This window comes from Patiria miniata, unplaced genomic scaffold, assembly GCF_015706575.1.
Source record: "Patiria miniata isolate m_02_andy unplaced genomic scaffold, ASM1570657v1 HiC_scaffold_16, whole genome shotgun sequence".
NCBI lineage: Eukaryota > Metazoa > Echinodermata > Asteroidea > Valvatida > Asterinidae > Patiria > Patiria miniata.
In genome coordinates this window covers 6,724,529-6,739,129 of record NW_024037054.1, presented here as the reverse complement: position 1 = coordinate 6,739,129, position 14,601 = coordinate 6,724,529, and the positions used below count along the sequence as shown (strand labels likewise).

General features: G+C 36.8%; 1 protein-coding gene across 7 annotated transcripts in view; it reads right to left on the bottom strand.

The window, feature by feature from the left end:
* LOC119722801 (dentin sialophosphoprotein-like) overlaps positions 1 to 14,581 on the bottom strand; it is a 46,654-nt gene extending 32,073 nt beyond the window's left edge. For 5 of the 7 annotated variants that reach the window (XM_038193144.1, XM_038193147.1, XM_038193150.1 and 2 more), the window contains exons 1-2: positions 13,853 to 14,581; positions 864 to 1,087 (exon numbers count right to left, since the gene is read on the bottom strand). In XM_038193144.1, the coding sequence (XP_038049072.1) occupies positions 864 to 973 (110 nt within the window). In that variant the 5' untranslated portion in view covers positions 974 to 1,087; positions 13,853 to 14,581. Of the gene's footprint in view, positions 1 to 863; positions 1,088 to 3,971; positions 4,671 to 11,216; positions 11,438 to 13,852 lie in introns of those variants that run through there. The other 2 variants (XM_038193146.1, XM_038193145.1) reach the window with 2 other exon arrangements.
* Positions 14,582 to 14,601: the final 20 nt, after the last annotated feature.

Sequence of the window (14,601 nt, the reverse complement as noted above, 5' to 3'; positions counted from 1 at the left end):
ATGAAAACACTCAAGTCTAGCGTAAACAATTTAATGTTTTTGCTTCTGACAGCGGACAATCCCAAGTGAGTTACAGTGGGTAATGGGTAGTATTAGGAAACATCTTGGAATCTACAGACTTCCGCAGGATATTTTGATAAGATCCAATGGTTAAAAGTACTCATTTTGCTGCCGCACATTAAAAGCTTTCTGCCTTCCGGCTTTAGAGAGCTCAGGAGAATATTTGTACAGACAGTCTTTAAAGCACTGCAATATAAAGGATCCATTTGGGGATGTTTATTTCAAAATAAACTGGTTATTATAACTCTCTTTTTTTTTAAAGTTATAGTTTTTACTCCGATGCGGGGAGAAAAAGAACGAGAAAATAATCACCTGAAGGGTTTTTAATCCCCCAGACCCACGAGCTAAATCATGTATTATGAGAAAATTTTTGATTTGATTAGAATAAAGAGTGCAAAATTTGCAGAACTTATTGTCTTTCATACAAATGTGTATGGATGTTGGAAGGTACAATGTAATGTGTGTGGTAAAAATATGAACTTAACGATGTCATTATTTATTTTTAAAACAAATTATGAAATCATTAAGTCATTATTTTTGCAAATAATCTTTTCCAAATAATCTTTTCCAAAATCAGTGATGCAATCAAAATTTGTTTTTCTCACTTTTTCAATGTTTTGGGGATATATTTTTTTTGGATAACCAATGGTACAACTATTTTAATTACTCTTATACAAAAGACTACAAACCCGGTAAAACAATTGTTTGATTTCTGGTCATTTTCACCAATATATGGTTTGAGAGACAAGACACAAACGAACAAAAGCACAATCAAAACAAAATAACACAGAATTGAAACTTACACCAAGCGTTCCTTTTCCTTCTGTCTGATGCTGTAATCTCGTTGGATGACATCCAGAATTTGACGGCACTCGCCTTCAGAGAGATGAGCCAAATTCAGTTTTCGACCCATGATTGTTCCCCTACACACTAACGTTGACTTGATGCAATCTTGTTCAGTATATTCCTTCTGTCACTAGTAGTCGCTAGGCCTACATGTACTTCTGCATTGTTCTGGCTACTTTCTCTGCATAAAATGAAACAATTCATGGAAAAAAAACTATCAGATCCCTTGAATTTCATTTCAAAATATTCCAATAGTTCAGTTAATTTACAGGCACCTTTTAATGACTTTGGATCGATTTCTATTTCACTTGGAAATTTGGAGATGACACTTTTAAGCCACATCTGCCCGAAACCAGCTTAATTTACATGTACAATTCACAAGGTACTGTATACATCTTACTGAGCAAACTAATGAATATTTGTGACTTAGTCTTGTGCCTTTAAAATTGATGCTAGCTTTAGAGTTATCTGTCAATTGGCACAAATGCACAAACAGATACCAGCAGAATTGCAGTTGGTCTGTTTGTCTACCACATCTATCATGTTTATTGTGACATGTACAGTAGGCCTCAAGGGCATACATAATTTGCAGTGATTATTTGTCTACCGTCCAATTGACTTCAGAACACACAATGACCCGAGGGAAATGGACAAATATACTATTGACTGTCTAAACAGCAATTCAAGTTCAGGTCCACGGTTTGCTATTCATAAGTGTCAATCACTGCTTGTAAGATTCTGATACTAGTGATAGTGTACATGCATGTACACTGTTGGATGTAATGGGCCACTATTTGCTTAGTGTTTTTTATCACACTACTGGAGGCCAGAAAAAAAGCTAAGATTTTCAGCAAACTTGTCAGGGAGGTTGGAAACTGATAAGAACAATAAATATACAGTGTGTGTTGTAACCAATTTGATCTGGCTGATCATGATGCATACTTATACATGGGATATCTAGGGAGCAATATCTCAAAATTACTGATTATACTATATCTTATGGGATAACATTGTGTATGTACATGTACTCTGTGCTACATGTATGTACAACCACTTAAAGTGCCTGTGCTGTGACTGACAAAGAATGAAATAAATTGTTTCAAACTATGTACATGTACACCATTGTAAGAATTATCAAATCAAAATGTCTACTGTGGCTGTCGTTGTATGTAACAAGCCAATCACACCCAGTAAAAAGTCAAGTGACAATAACTACTACATGTATGTATTCAACTGAACAGTATCAAAGGCATTGCTTTGTTATTGTTCATATACTTTCTTGTCGGTGAAGGGCAAATATTTGCATCACCACGATGCAAAATCCAAGATCTTATGAATAGTTTCATGGCAGTACCTGCCGCCACAGCCAATTCGAACCTGCCAACCAATCGTGCAAGCTCGGCGGTCGATGGAGTAGTAAGACGTCTGCACTAGAAAGCAGGTCGTGGGTTCGAGTTTCTTTCTCTGTGCTATGATGACCACTGGCTTGAGATTTGACTTGTGAATTTTCTAACCGACTTAACCTGTTGGATTGCCTGTACCCGATCTCTGTGGTGTCACAAAATGAACATGAATTTAATCATACCCTTGAAAGAAATGTTCATGTAAATTGTGTTCATAAAATCCCTGCACCACTCTGCCAACAAATATTTCACAAATTTGAAATCATATCTCAATTACATTTTTTTCAATATTTCCAGTTAAAAACTGCATGAATGAAGGTGACTAGCTGAGACTCTGAAGTGGATAATCCCTTTATTTCTGCGGAATAGATTATTCATGAAAATTCTAAGGCTGTTAATGACCTTGACATTTCTTCACGTGAATGGCCATGCATGCAAAATGAAGCTACACCAAGAATAAATAATGATGTTTTATATTATTCAACTGAAATGCTGTATCAAAATATCAAAATTCCGAAAATAAAACCTTCAACCACGCAAGCTGAATGTAAAAATTTTTTTAAAAATGAAATCGCCTTTCCACCATGCACACTAGTTTTACTCGTAGGATATTAATATTTGACCATCATCATCAATAACTGTACATCAATATTAGAAAAGCATATTGTAATGTCAGGCACATGTCAGCCCTGGATAGAAATGTGTAAATAATTAACACTGGATACTTTTGACTTGACAAATGCTGACAATATTTGGCTCTAATTTTAAGGGGCAAATGCAGTGGAAAGTTGTAAATTTAACACATTTCTTATAATTTTTGTCCAATTTATGTGCCTGTATTGTTCTTGTCATAGATTCACTGACACAAAAAAAAACAGTTTGTGCATTTGGTGTTCGACTCTATTTCTCAATTTTCATTGTCTCGATTTTTTTCAATTTTGATACCTTCATTTTGTTTGTAAAATGTCTTGGGTTTTTTTAATTTTTAAAGTAAAATTCATATAATTTAAGAAAAGCAAGTCATTCTAAATTTAAAAAAGTTTATTTTCTGCAATATAGTATGTCATTTTATAAAAATTTTTTTAGCAGCATTCCAAATAAGCTGCTTCTAGTAGCACACTGTTAAACCAGGAATCAACATTAAATTGGCACAAATTCAGGACGAGATCCAGTTAATTGATCTAATTTCATTTAATTATAAGTAATGACTGTAATTTAAATGCAAAAGCCATTTCCAGTTGCCACCTGGAATAATTTGTAGTCTGCATAGTACTTTATCTACTGTACATGACATGCACATTCACTGCAAAACCTCTTGAAATTATATGTACATTGATTTTTTTCTTTCTATTAAATCTTAAATGATATATTATGATAATCTTCAAACCCGAACAGTTGAATTTGGAGCCAATTTTATTCCTAAATTACAACTGTATGCATTTACAAATTTATCACTTTATCATCTAAACATTGTAAAGAATGGCAGCATTTACATTGTAAATAAAAGTTCTAATTAAGCGCAATTCAATTCAACATTTATATCCACAAAACCATGGGACGTCCAATGTCTAATCATAAATTCACCAATCCCTGTCCTCCTCATAAGTGATGGGGGCAGAAGAAAAGCCGTAGAAGAACCATACGTACAAATAATAAACTTACATGTTGAGACAGAGTGAGGCATCTACATCTATACGATAATCTAGCAACTGCTACATGTACATGTTTCCCTCATCAGTCCGTCAGGTTGATACACGGAACAACACCTTGGGTTCAGGCGCGGCACTGTTTGACGTGCCAAACAATAACTGCGCGGCTGATCCAACTGATGTAGCTCGCTGCGTCTTGGGAAACACCGCGGCGATTGATGTGACAGAATAGCAGACAGGTTATTACGCTGACGGGAACGTTCCACATGTTGAATAGGGTGGGTCTGTACATTGGAGGGGCTTGATAATAATATTACCAATAGGGAGCAGATGGGGCTTAGTCACGAAACTACTGTGCTGTGTCAGTCCCAAATGACTGCTGCTGTCTATGAAGCGTGTACTGGTAGATCTTAAATTACGATTTTACATTGTCAACCTCAGGACAAAGCCTACTACAATTGAGCAAGCATGCACACTACTGTGCCTTCGATTCATAGACTCACATCACCATGTACATGAACAGCACTCATCACTAATGAGAAAGAGTTGACAATGCACTTGGGGTAGGGAAAAAAATCAGTTGGTGACAAATGGCGTTTTGAGAGTAATGACATTTTTGATCCAGAACACTGATTACATTCCTCGCTGAAATAACACACTACATATGAAATGAATTATTTAAAGCGAATAATGATACAATATGCATACGTGTGCATGTGCCAGTATGATACAAAATGCATGGAATATTAAAGCAATTATGGATCGTAGGGATGCAATGAATGTAAAATTTTGTAAAAGCTGTGCATATATATGTAGATATGTAGATCATATATATGCATGTAGATCAGTGGGACGAAACTCATACGGTTAAGTGCATTTTTTTTCTCAAAAACTAGTTTTGGGCTAAAATTATGGATTTTAGGTAGTTTGGCACCTTGCTTTACATGCAAAATGCATGTGTTATTGTGAGTTTTTATGTTTAAGGCAGAGAGAAAGGTTCATACAGTTATAAATGCGAAAAGACTTTTTTGATTGATTTTTTGTTTAACTTATAACGATGGACAGACAAAATAACGTGAAGTGATGTAAGGGCACTAAAAAGATGTTTTCAATCAGTGCACGGTATGAGGAAACTTTCAAATGCTGGGCAAGTCCTTTTCTTGTAAAGTGAGTTACCATTGATACAAAAAAAATTATTGCCCAACAAACAGAAATTAATGTTGTTGGCCTCAATTTTTTTTTGTTTTTATATAGTTTAGTCACTTAATTCCAAGGGATCTTCATTGAGAAAAATCCACAATCAATGCTGTAACTTTATAGAACAGCACAGAGTTGACAGAAGACCCCCTCCAAATGTAAAGTGTTTTACCATGGATCTGCCCAGATATTTTTATCACAATTTTATGAACAAATTTAAAAAAAAATATAGGCCTAATAAAAGAAAGAAAAGCTGTCCATTTTTAAATAATTTAGTATTCGATAATTCAAAACTGCACTTAACCGAATATTCAAATATTCGAAACTAACCGATCAAGTCTCACACACATCAGCTGCAGCTGCCTTCCTCGCTGGTCAAAAGTTGCATACAAAGCGCGCTGATTAAAATTCTCATGCGGCGATGGATATTTTGGGCCCCTAAAGTATTTTGCAGTACATGTACATGTACATACCGGTACTGCATAACTGTCATGGGACATTACCCAGCTAAAAGAATGGGACCAATAAAAAGTTGTTGACAAAAAATTACCGTTGACGAAAAAGTGGCATCTGACAAAAAAACCAAAATGCAGCTTTACAATTAAAATAACATCAGTCGTGTGTGCACGTGCATATATCTTTTCGAATATTCAAACTGGCAAAAAGCTTTTCAGATATTCAAATTTTCGGTATTCTCAGGACAGCCCTAGAAAGTAGGAAAAGCTAGAATGTAAAAGACAGAAGCAAAGACTTGTATTCAAAGAGTGAACTCAAACAAAAACTCCTCAGGTAAAATAAATCAGCACAATAAATCTTGAGCTGTCACACGCAGAGTGTCAAGTTTCTTTTTCTAATTTAGGATGCCCCAAGGCTCCCTGTCACAGTACACAGTTTGACTAAGCAAATTAGACCAAAATGTACGTGTAACTAGAAAATGGAGAGAGCAAATCATTGGGAACATGAATATCATACAAATTTAGGTAATAACACATTAATCTGTATTTTTATAACAAACAAAACTTTCTACAAAATCTTCTACTTGTATAACAATATCTTCTTAGTGATGATATTGTGATTTTTTGAGTCTGAAAATTGGATGACAGGTCTAATAGATAATAAAGTCTTTCTGTACGATTAAAAAAGCCTGATTTACATGCAAGTCTGCAAAATATCATGCCTACAAATCTACTGTACATGTATAACAAACAAATAGTCCACAAAATGACGCAATTACAAAAGTCTTTTATTTAATACCAAAATTAAACCTGTCTCACATGGTGTATTTTTTATGATTCCTGCAAGGCCCCTCTTGAATACTACAACTTGATTGCATTCAACATTTTTGGGCGGTTCACTCCCCGAGACTTTCTAATCGCATGCCATCTTAAATCCTGCCCGTTCCATCAACGTAATGCGCATCTTTGTTTCCATCCCTGATAATCAAATAATGCCGTTCCTCTCCCTCAATAAATGTCACTGCCGCATGACCCCTCATTTACATCTACACGCTGTACGGCTACGTATCGATATCTACGCTTCCAAAAGATCTCTGACGTTTTTAAGCCAAGAAAAAGAGAAAAAAAAAGGAAGAGGCAAAAACAGAAGAACGCAAGCAGCATGTGACAAGATTAAGCGACAGCGCTTCCTGCACTGCCTTGAGGCATCGTGAGGAGAAATTTACCGGGGAAACGCAAGGCTCGAATCTAATTAGATTCCTCTGGGCCTGAAACTCGGGACCGCGCTCTCGTCTCTCCAAAATTACAATGACATTAGTCTGGCTAGGTTGCTTGCTCAAAGGCTTCAGTCTGGAGTAATAATATTCCAACAGGTTTTTTTTTTCTTTTAACCTTTTTCTAAATGGCTAACTTTGGTTGTAATTTCCTTCTTTTCCTCCTGCATGATTTAAGAACACAGACCGAGCAGTTCTGCCGGTTACAATTACATGTACGTGCTTTTATGCGCATAGTACACAGCGACACTGCACCCGAGGCAAAAGGACTCATTTCTCGACTCTGCATCCATGCCGATGTACGCTTATCTTGGCAATCTGGCACATTTATTCCTGGCTTGCCAAATGTCCGTAGAAAATTTGCCATTTATATTCAGCAATTACGGTAATGCTGTAAAGGACTGGGCATGCCTGAACTACAAATTAGATCTAGTGGTCTGTGGAGATAGTTATCGTGAAAGGGACCTGGAGGGTTAAAGCGATTCAACAATTCTACAATCAATGATAATTAGCCAGACACAAACATGTACAAATTGCATCCTTTAAAATGCTGCAATTTTTGCTGCAAAAGTGGGAATGCAATAGGCCTATGTAGGCCTACATGTTGAATACATTTTGTTCCAATTTAATTACCACGGTATGTTCAAATTTTCAAAGAAAGCATTTCTTTATTTACATGGTCTGCAACTTTCTTTTCCTAAAGACCAGAGTATTACAATACAATATTCAAAAGAAAAAACACAATGTGTAAAAAATACGTTTTTTCAAACAAAATAATTTGAAAACAAAGAATTCAAGCATTTCTTTATTTACAAGGTCTGCAACTTTCTTTTCCCAAAGACCATAGTATTACAATACAATATTCAAAAGAAAAAAACACAATTTGTGTAAAATGTGTTTTTCAAGTAAAATAATTGGAAAACATAGACTTACATGTAAGAAACTGTTAGGCCTATTTCGTTGAGCTGTTCAATTGTACACATTTTGGCTTAGCACAAAATACTTTGGCTTAGCAGAAATTATGTATGCTGACATGACTGCTTGTGACTGATTCCTAGTTAATGTTTATAAAAAAAAAATTACTTAGCAATGTTCTTTTACGAATGTTTTGTTTTGAAGTTGTGTTCAAAGGCTATTTTCGATTTTCATTTCAAAAACTAGATTCCTTTTCTAACTTGCTATTTTTTACCAATACAAAGTCATTCACTTTCGAATGAAACATTGACCAAAAAAATTAGCCCATGTTTAGTAACTGAATTTTACTTTAAATTTCAAATTATTTGTGACCGGACAATTCTATTCTCATGGGGCAGGCTGGTTCCTGCCCCACATCAGTATCAATAATGAACAGAATGGGAGCCAGTCTGCTCGCAAACTGGATCAATTTGTGCCCAAAACAAAAATCTTTTCTTGAGGGGTTTGCAGACGTCCAAAAAAGGAAAATAGGAGGTTTGTTGGTTGGAATAAACATAACAAGTTGAAAATTTATTAGAAAAACAACAAACAAAAACCAATTTGTTGAAGAGCAACTTTAAATTTCAGACATGCTTTTGTCAAAGTGTTTGCTTTGTGCAGAAAGGTTGACAAATTCAGTACCTGCATCAGTTTGAGTGCATGTCTTGAAATGCACTTACCGGTACATGTACATGTATTGATGTTTCGAACTGCATTCTTTGATGGATGTGTGCTTTAAAATGTCACGATTGTACATGTCCACGGTACAATAAATGCCTGGAGTAAATAAGTCAATGTGACGTGATGTACATCAAGAGCAGTATTGAGAATGGATTGAGCGTGGGTTGAATATGAAAAGCTGAAACAGTAAATGGTTGGGGCCGTTACAGCTGCTTGAATAGAACCGCTACACAATACGTGTGTACTGTACTGTACATCACATTAACTACATTACGAAGCACACTTTAAAATGCATCGCCTTATTTTTGTACCAAATATTTTGCTTGTGTACGAGCGTACTCTAAATGAATGGGCCTACAGATGCACTACTAGATAAACATAAAATTTACGAACAGTGATCAATACATACATCAATTTTAATTCATCATTTTGAACCATGTATATAACTAGTCTACATCTGTAAGTGCCACAAATGCAAGCAAACAACGTTGTTGTGTTTATGCAATGCGATACGCATAATGAATTTGAGTAGATGGCAATTTGCTCATTTTGTCTCAACTTTCATTTCAGAGACCTGCATTTTTTAAAATGGGTTAATGTTTTGTTCACAATAGACAAGTTGTCCAAAAGTAAGGACCTTTTTACGAGCTTCAGCTATTTTCTGTTGTCCAAGTTTATTTGTGAACAATGAATATTGCAATACATAGATATTTAAATATTGTGATGTTCTGTAATGTACATAATATTGTTTTGTCGCCACCATATACTAATAAATTCATACCTTTTTGAGCAAATACCTTTTTGAGCAAATTCCACTTACTGAGAGAATATCCTACATTTCACATTTGAATTCCTAGAGCAGACAAAAATATCTGGATTTTGTCAACGTGGGTCACACGCATACCTCCCTTAGAGCGGAGCAGGGTGAATTCCTACAGCCTTATTTTCCTTCCGCCCCCACATTAACCAATTCAGTTTATTGATCCAATGTTTCCAGACACCTTACCGATGATGACTCAAACAGCTCAGGGGAATTACTAAGAGACAAGTAAGGATTGCTCAGAGTGCGACACAATCTTTACTTTTTTCTTTTCTTTGTCGTGTTCTCTTATCATTCCTTCTTATTCTGAAAGAATTCTTGGCAGACATGCGTGTCTATCCAGAGGGGAAGATTTAATTTCTACATAAGACACCATACTTGTTTGGGGTATTAAAAATGTAAGTAATGACAACGTTCGACGGCAATACTTACATGACCAATTCCATTTACAGAATTCAGTTATCAGCTTCTTGTTGTTTGAGATGGCACTGTGTGCATTATGCATCTTCAGTGTGGGTAAGTAATTGCAACAAGAAAGAGGAAATCCACTTTCATAATTGTACCACAAGTTTACAGTTACACACAGTTTGCACTGCTTTTTTTTTATTAATTAATTACACTGTAATTGTTTAGTTTTTCAAAGGGGATTATGGCCTAGTGGTTAGGGTTTGTGACTCGTGATGAGGGGGTCTGGGGTTCGAATCCAGCTGCTGGTCATATGTTGTGTCCTTGGGCAAACCACCTCACCCCCACTTGCCTCTCTCCACCCAGGAGTATAAATGGGTACTGGCATTAGCTGGGGAGTAACTTGCGATGGACTAGCATCCTGTCCAGGGGGAATAGAAATATTCTTAGTCACTGAATTCATGCTACTGAAACCAGAGATAAATGCCAGCCTGATGGGCCACATTGGTTCATGACAGACTTTACTTACTCTTAGTTTTTTTGCAAAAGGCCAATTCTCACTATTGAGCATCAAAACATTTCCCGACAGATGAAAAAATTCATATAGGACATTGACAGTGCAGAGTGGCAATCTGCAACAAACGCGGTCACCGTTTTATTGCCCTTGCCAGTGACCTAGGTTTATACATCTCACCCAGGCCGACATTTTTCAGTCCCTACTTGATTCAGTATACCCTGGGTATTATTCCTTCAGTAATATACAGTGTACAGACTGAACATTTCTTCATGGTCTTTTCTGTTTAGTGTTTTTATGCCTCTGAGCTACTGGTACATACAGTTCCTGTGCACTTTTAAGGAGTTTATCTTAATTTCATAATCTGAGTGAATTAAAAAGAAAATTAAAAAAGAATTCAGAGATTTTGTTAAAAGATAAAACAGGATGCTTGATTGCCTTAGGACTCGATCCTTGTTATGTTATTAAAATAAATTTATTTTCTCAGCTCCAATGGCCATCTGCCCAGCAGTTTCGGTTAGGAGGCTAACGTGGGACATTATTCACACAGGATACGCATGGTGGATAATATGTGAGCCATCTGTGCGCATCCATGGGCAACACACACTTAAGCACGCATATATATATATATGAGAATATGCGTGTAAGTTGTCCAGTATGTCCTAGAAATAAAGAGACTTAGTTAGTGTTCTCGTCAAATTTGTGCATGTAGTTTGCATTCTGTAAAGAGAGCGACATTTGGCATAAAAGCTGCTCAGACGAAATGAAGTAATCAATTTTTATTGACAAAATACATACCGGGATATATACATGTCACTGATGTTGAATAGAAATAGTCCATCAACTAGGCTATAGCATGTATAGTGCATTGCAAATCTCAAGCTGTAGCTCCCATGCAGCAGATCCATGCAGCTTAAACATATTCCAACCCTTTCAAACTAGAATATGAACTACTTACTGTACATAGTACACTGCATGCATGCAAAAATGTCCTCAACGCACTGAATGCCAAAATCCTGGCAACTCACGAGACCGCTTCACATGAGTGAGGTCTTTCAGAACTAGAATATTACAGCATTCGCTGAATTTATTTGTGGGCCGTGCGCATGCATGCAGCGTCCCGCTCTGTATGATTTGTGGGCGATTAAATATTGACAAATGGCTGAGTGGTCTGCCTGCCACAAAGCGCAAGACAAATTCACGGGCAAGTGGGGGCAGTAATCAATACCCTGGTGGTCTATACATGTAGGATGGGTGGGAATTGGGGAGATAGCAGGATCTGGGAAACTGTGGCATGTCCTCTGTGTAAACAACGGTCTGATGCTCGGACTTGTTGAATTTCAGGGGGCGGGCGTGTGAACTGCATACTAGTACAAACGTTTGCCTCGGATCTCATTGTAAATAAAACAGGTGAATTAGGCAAAGTTATGTTCATGAATGCAATGTTTATTAACAAACAAAAGGCAAGGTACAATTACAACTTGAGATACCTTATTTGTTTATTTATGCTTAAAAAGAGGAAGTACATTGTCCATGCAATGAGTTTTGAGCATCTTGTAACTAATATCAACAGAAAACTATTATTATTAATTATGTGCAAAGGTCTCTTTTGGTGTCAAATTTCTTAGGCCTAATTATACTGGAATGTTTTTTACATATACCGGTAGGAGGCTTTATTTGTGTAACTATTAGTACTTTTTAAGTATTGATGTTCGTAATCTATTTTATCAATGCACTTTTTGCTTGTAACTTTTACTTTGTTAAACTATATTTATAATTTGTAATGTATGTAGGGCCCCAGTGGAAACCAGTTTTAAACTGTTTGGGCGTACCCTGGGTAAAGAAATGTAATAAATCAATCAATCATTCAATCAATTACCTTTACATTATTCGAGTAAAATGAAACTTGGCAAATAAAACTTGGTTAATAATCAACACTGATGTAATCACTGAAACAATTTAGGATGATCGGATGAATATTCGGAATTAGAAATTTTGACACGGAAAAATCAGTCGATCTATAGGCCACATGCAGTTGAATCAAACAATTTCTAATTGCTTTAGCTGCTGAACCATCATCGTGCAAAGACCCAACAAGACACTACTAGTGCTACGGTACTGTACATTTTTTTTTTTCATCTGCTCATTCACCAAAAAATCTCACAAACCAAACCCATACATGTATTTATGGTACCACCTCCGACATATCCCAATCCGCACTAAACTAGGACATAAATTATGTGCCAGTGTGTCCTTGTATTGTGTAACTACTGTAAGGTACCGGTAGACTACACACAGATCTTCATAATGTGCTATATGTGGATGACAGCCATTAATGTCTCGCACATCATCACACCTGTGACATTTAAGGTAAGGAGATAAGTGCGACACAAGAACGTCTTGACCTTGCGGCTTCCTAATGCGATCCATTCCCGCATCACTGCATCTCATCTCTCGCTCTCTAAGCATCAAATGACATTATCAGTATCACGCAGCCCTTCTCACAAGACTGCATGCTGTATGTATCAGGGCGGAGTGACGTCATCCGATGAAAACATCTATTCATTTGCATACCAGTTTTCATTGGTTGCAATGTGTTACTATACAGCACTCCAGAATCAAGAACAATTGAGTTTCAAGAACATAGGTCTGGAAGCTAGATAAGCCAATGTAAAAAAAAAATCTGCACCCACCTATACCATGTGTATGCACAGTGAAAGCTGGGGTGGATGGGGGTGGTTATGGGGTGGCTAACCACATATCCTCCCCCTTTATATCCGACCACTGTTAAGAAATTCACCGGGGAAAATGTGGAATTTCCTTTCCTCAAATAACACTTTACCATACCAGTGTTAACTTGTAATAAACTTCTAAATTAGAAGGCACCCGTTGTGCTCGGGGTGCCTTCTAATTCTAGAACAATGTGTATTTTACACAGTAATTGATTAGTGAGGGGAAATGAATTGGCCAAGAAACCCTCCCCCCCCAAAAAAAAAAAAAATCCACAACTGGCCATAGGCAAAAACTTGTAAACAGCCACCAGCAACACAGACCAGTGTGGGGAAAGATTCCCATATCTGGCCATCACTAATTTTTCCCTTCAGTGACCTATCAGCCATCAGAAAGTGATAATAATATGTCCTAAAAAGTCAAAATTAGCAGGGAAAATATTGAAGTATTTACTAAGAAAACACTTGGAAATTTTCAGACCAGTCTCATACTCATAGGGTTTGTGCACAGGGTGACAAGTGATGGCCAGACAATGATTTAGCAACTCTGCCCAAAATTTGCACTCATCTGAATCCATTATTAATCATAATTTCATGTTATTTCATTTTGAAAATGGAACTCCTTCTTGAAAATGTAAAAGCCTTATAACCTTTGACTCCCCATATTTAATTGGATCATTGGATCGAAATTATGTTGCCCACAACTTGAGTTCACTCCCAAAATAAAAACAATGTTTTGAATGGGAACTGGGAAATACTCAAATAGGCTATACGACCGTTACCGTGCACAGCTGCGGTTGGCCTATGCTAATCGGCTTAATGGCGAGTATGCATCGTAAAACTTAACAAAAACACGTATACTTACAACATGAGATTGGAATCTGACGCAGGCTTCAGGTAATTGTTGAGAATTTGGCTTTGATGAACTACGATCGACGACTTCGAGAGCCAAAATGTGACCCGAAAATGTATCAACCACACACGACGGAACCACCTGTCAGCAGTATACAGCTAGTAATTACATGTATAGTGAATGGGATCGGAATCGGATGGGAACAAAGGTTGTAAACAGAGAGGGCGCCCTTCTGATATAACGGGCCTTGATATCGCGAAGCGGGGAACCTGAATGTTGCAAACATCCATGTGCTCATTCATTGTCCAACTTGGAAAGTTTCCTATTTCTCCGAGACCTGTAAATGAGTCTCCAACTTTCCGGTACGAGTCCTTTAAATGAATGTTTAACTGAATGCTTCATATCACTGACTCATATTCTGAATACAGCTCAGTGGTGGCAAAGTGGAGCATAAGCAGTAACCTCATGCTAGCTGAGATATTCACCCGACATTTGAATCCGGGATTAGAAAACAAAATTGACAGTTAGCATGTTTCATTTTGAGTCTGTTGTTTTAAGGGCTTAACAGTATGATGGGAAAGTACTAAGCTGCAATATGGAGCAGGTAAAAGTGGTCCAAGACATAGAAAACTTTTTAAAAAAAAATCCATTTCACCTGTCAGTTATCATCTGCCGTATGAATACAACTGCAGATGAAATTTGTACCATTATTTTTTATCAAAACCAGCATTTTGGCACAGTCTCCACAATTTCTTCAAACT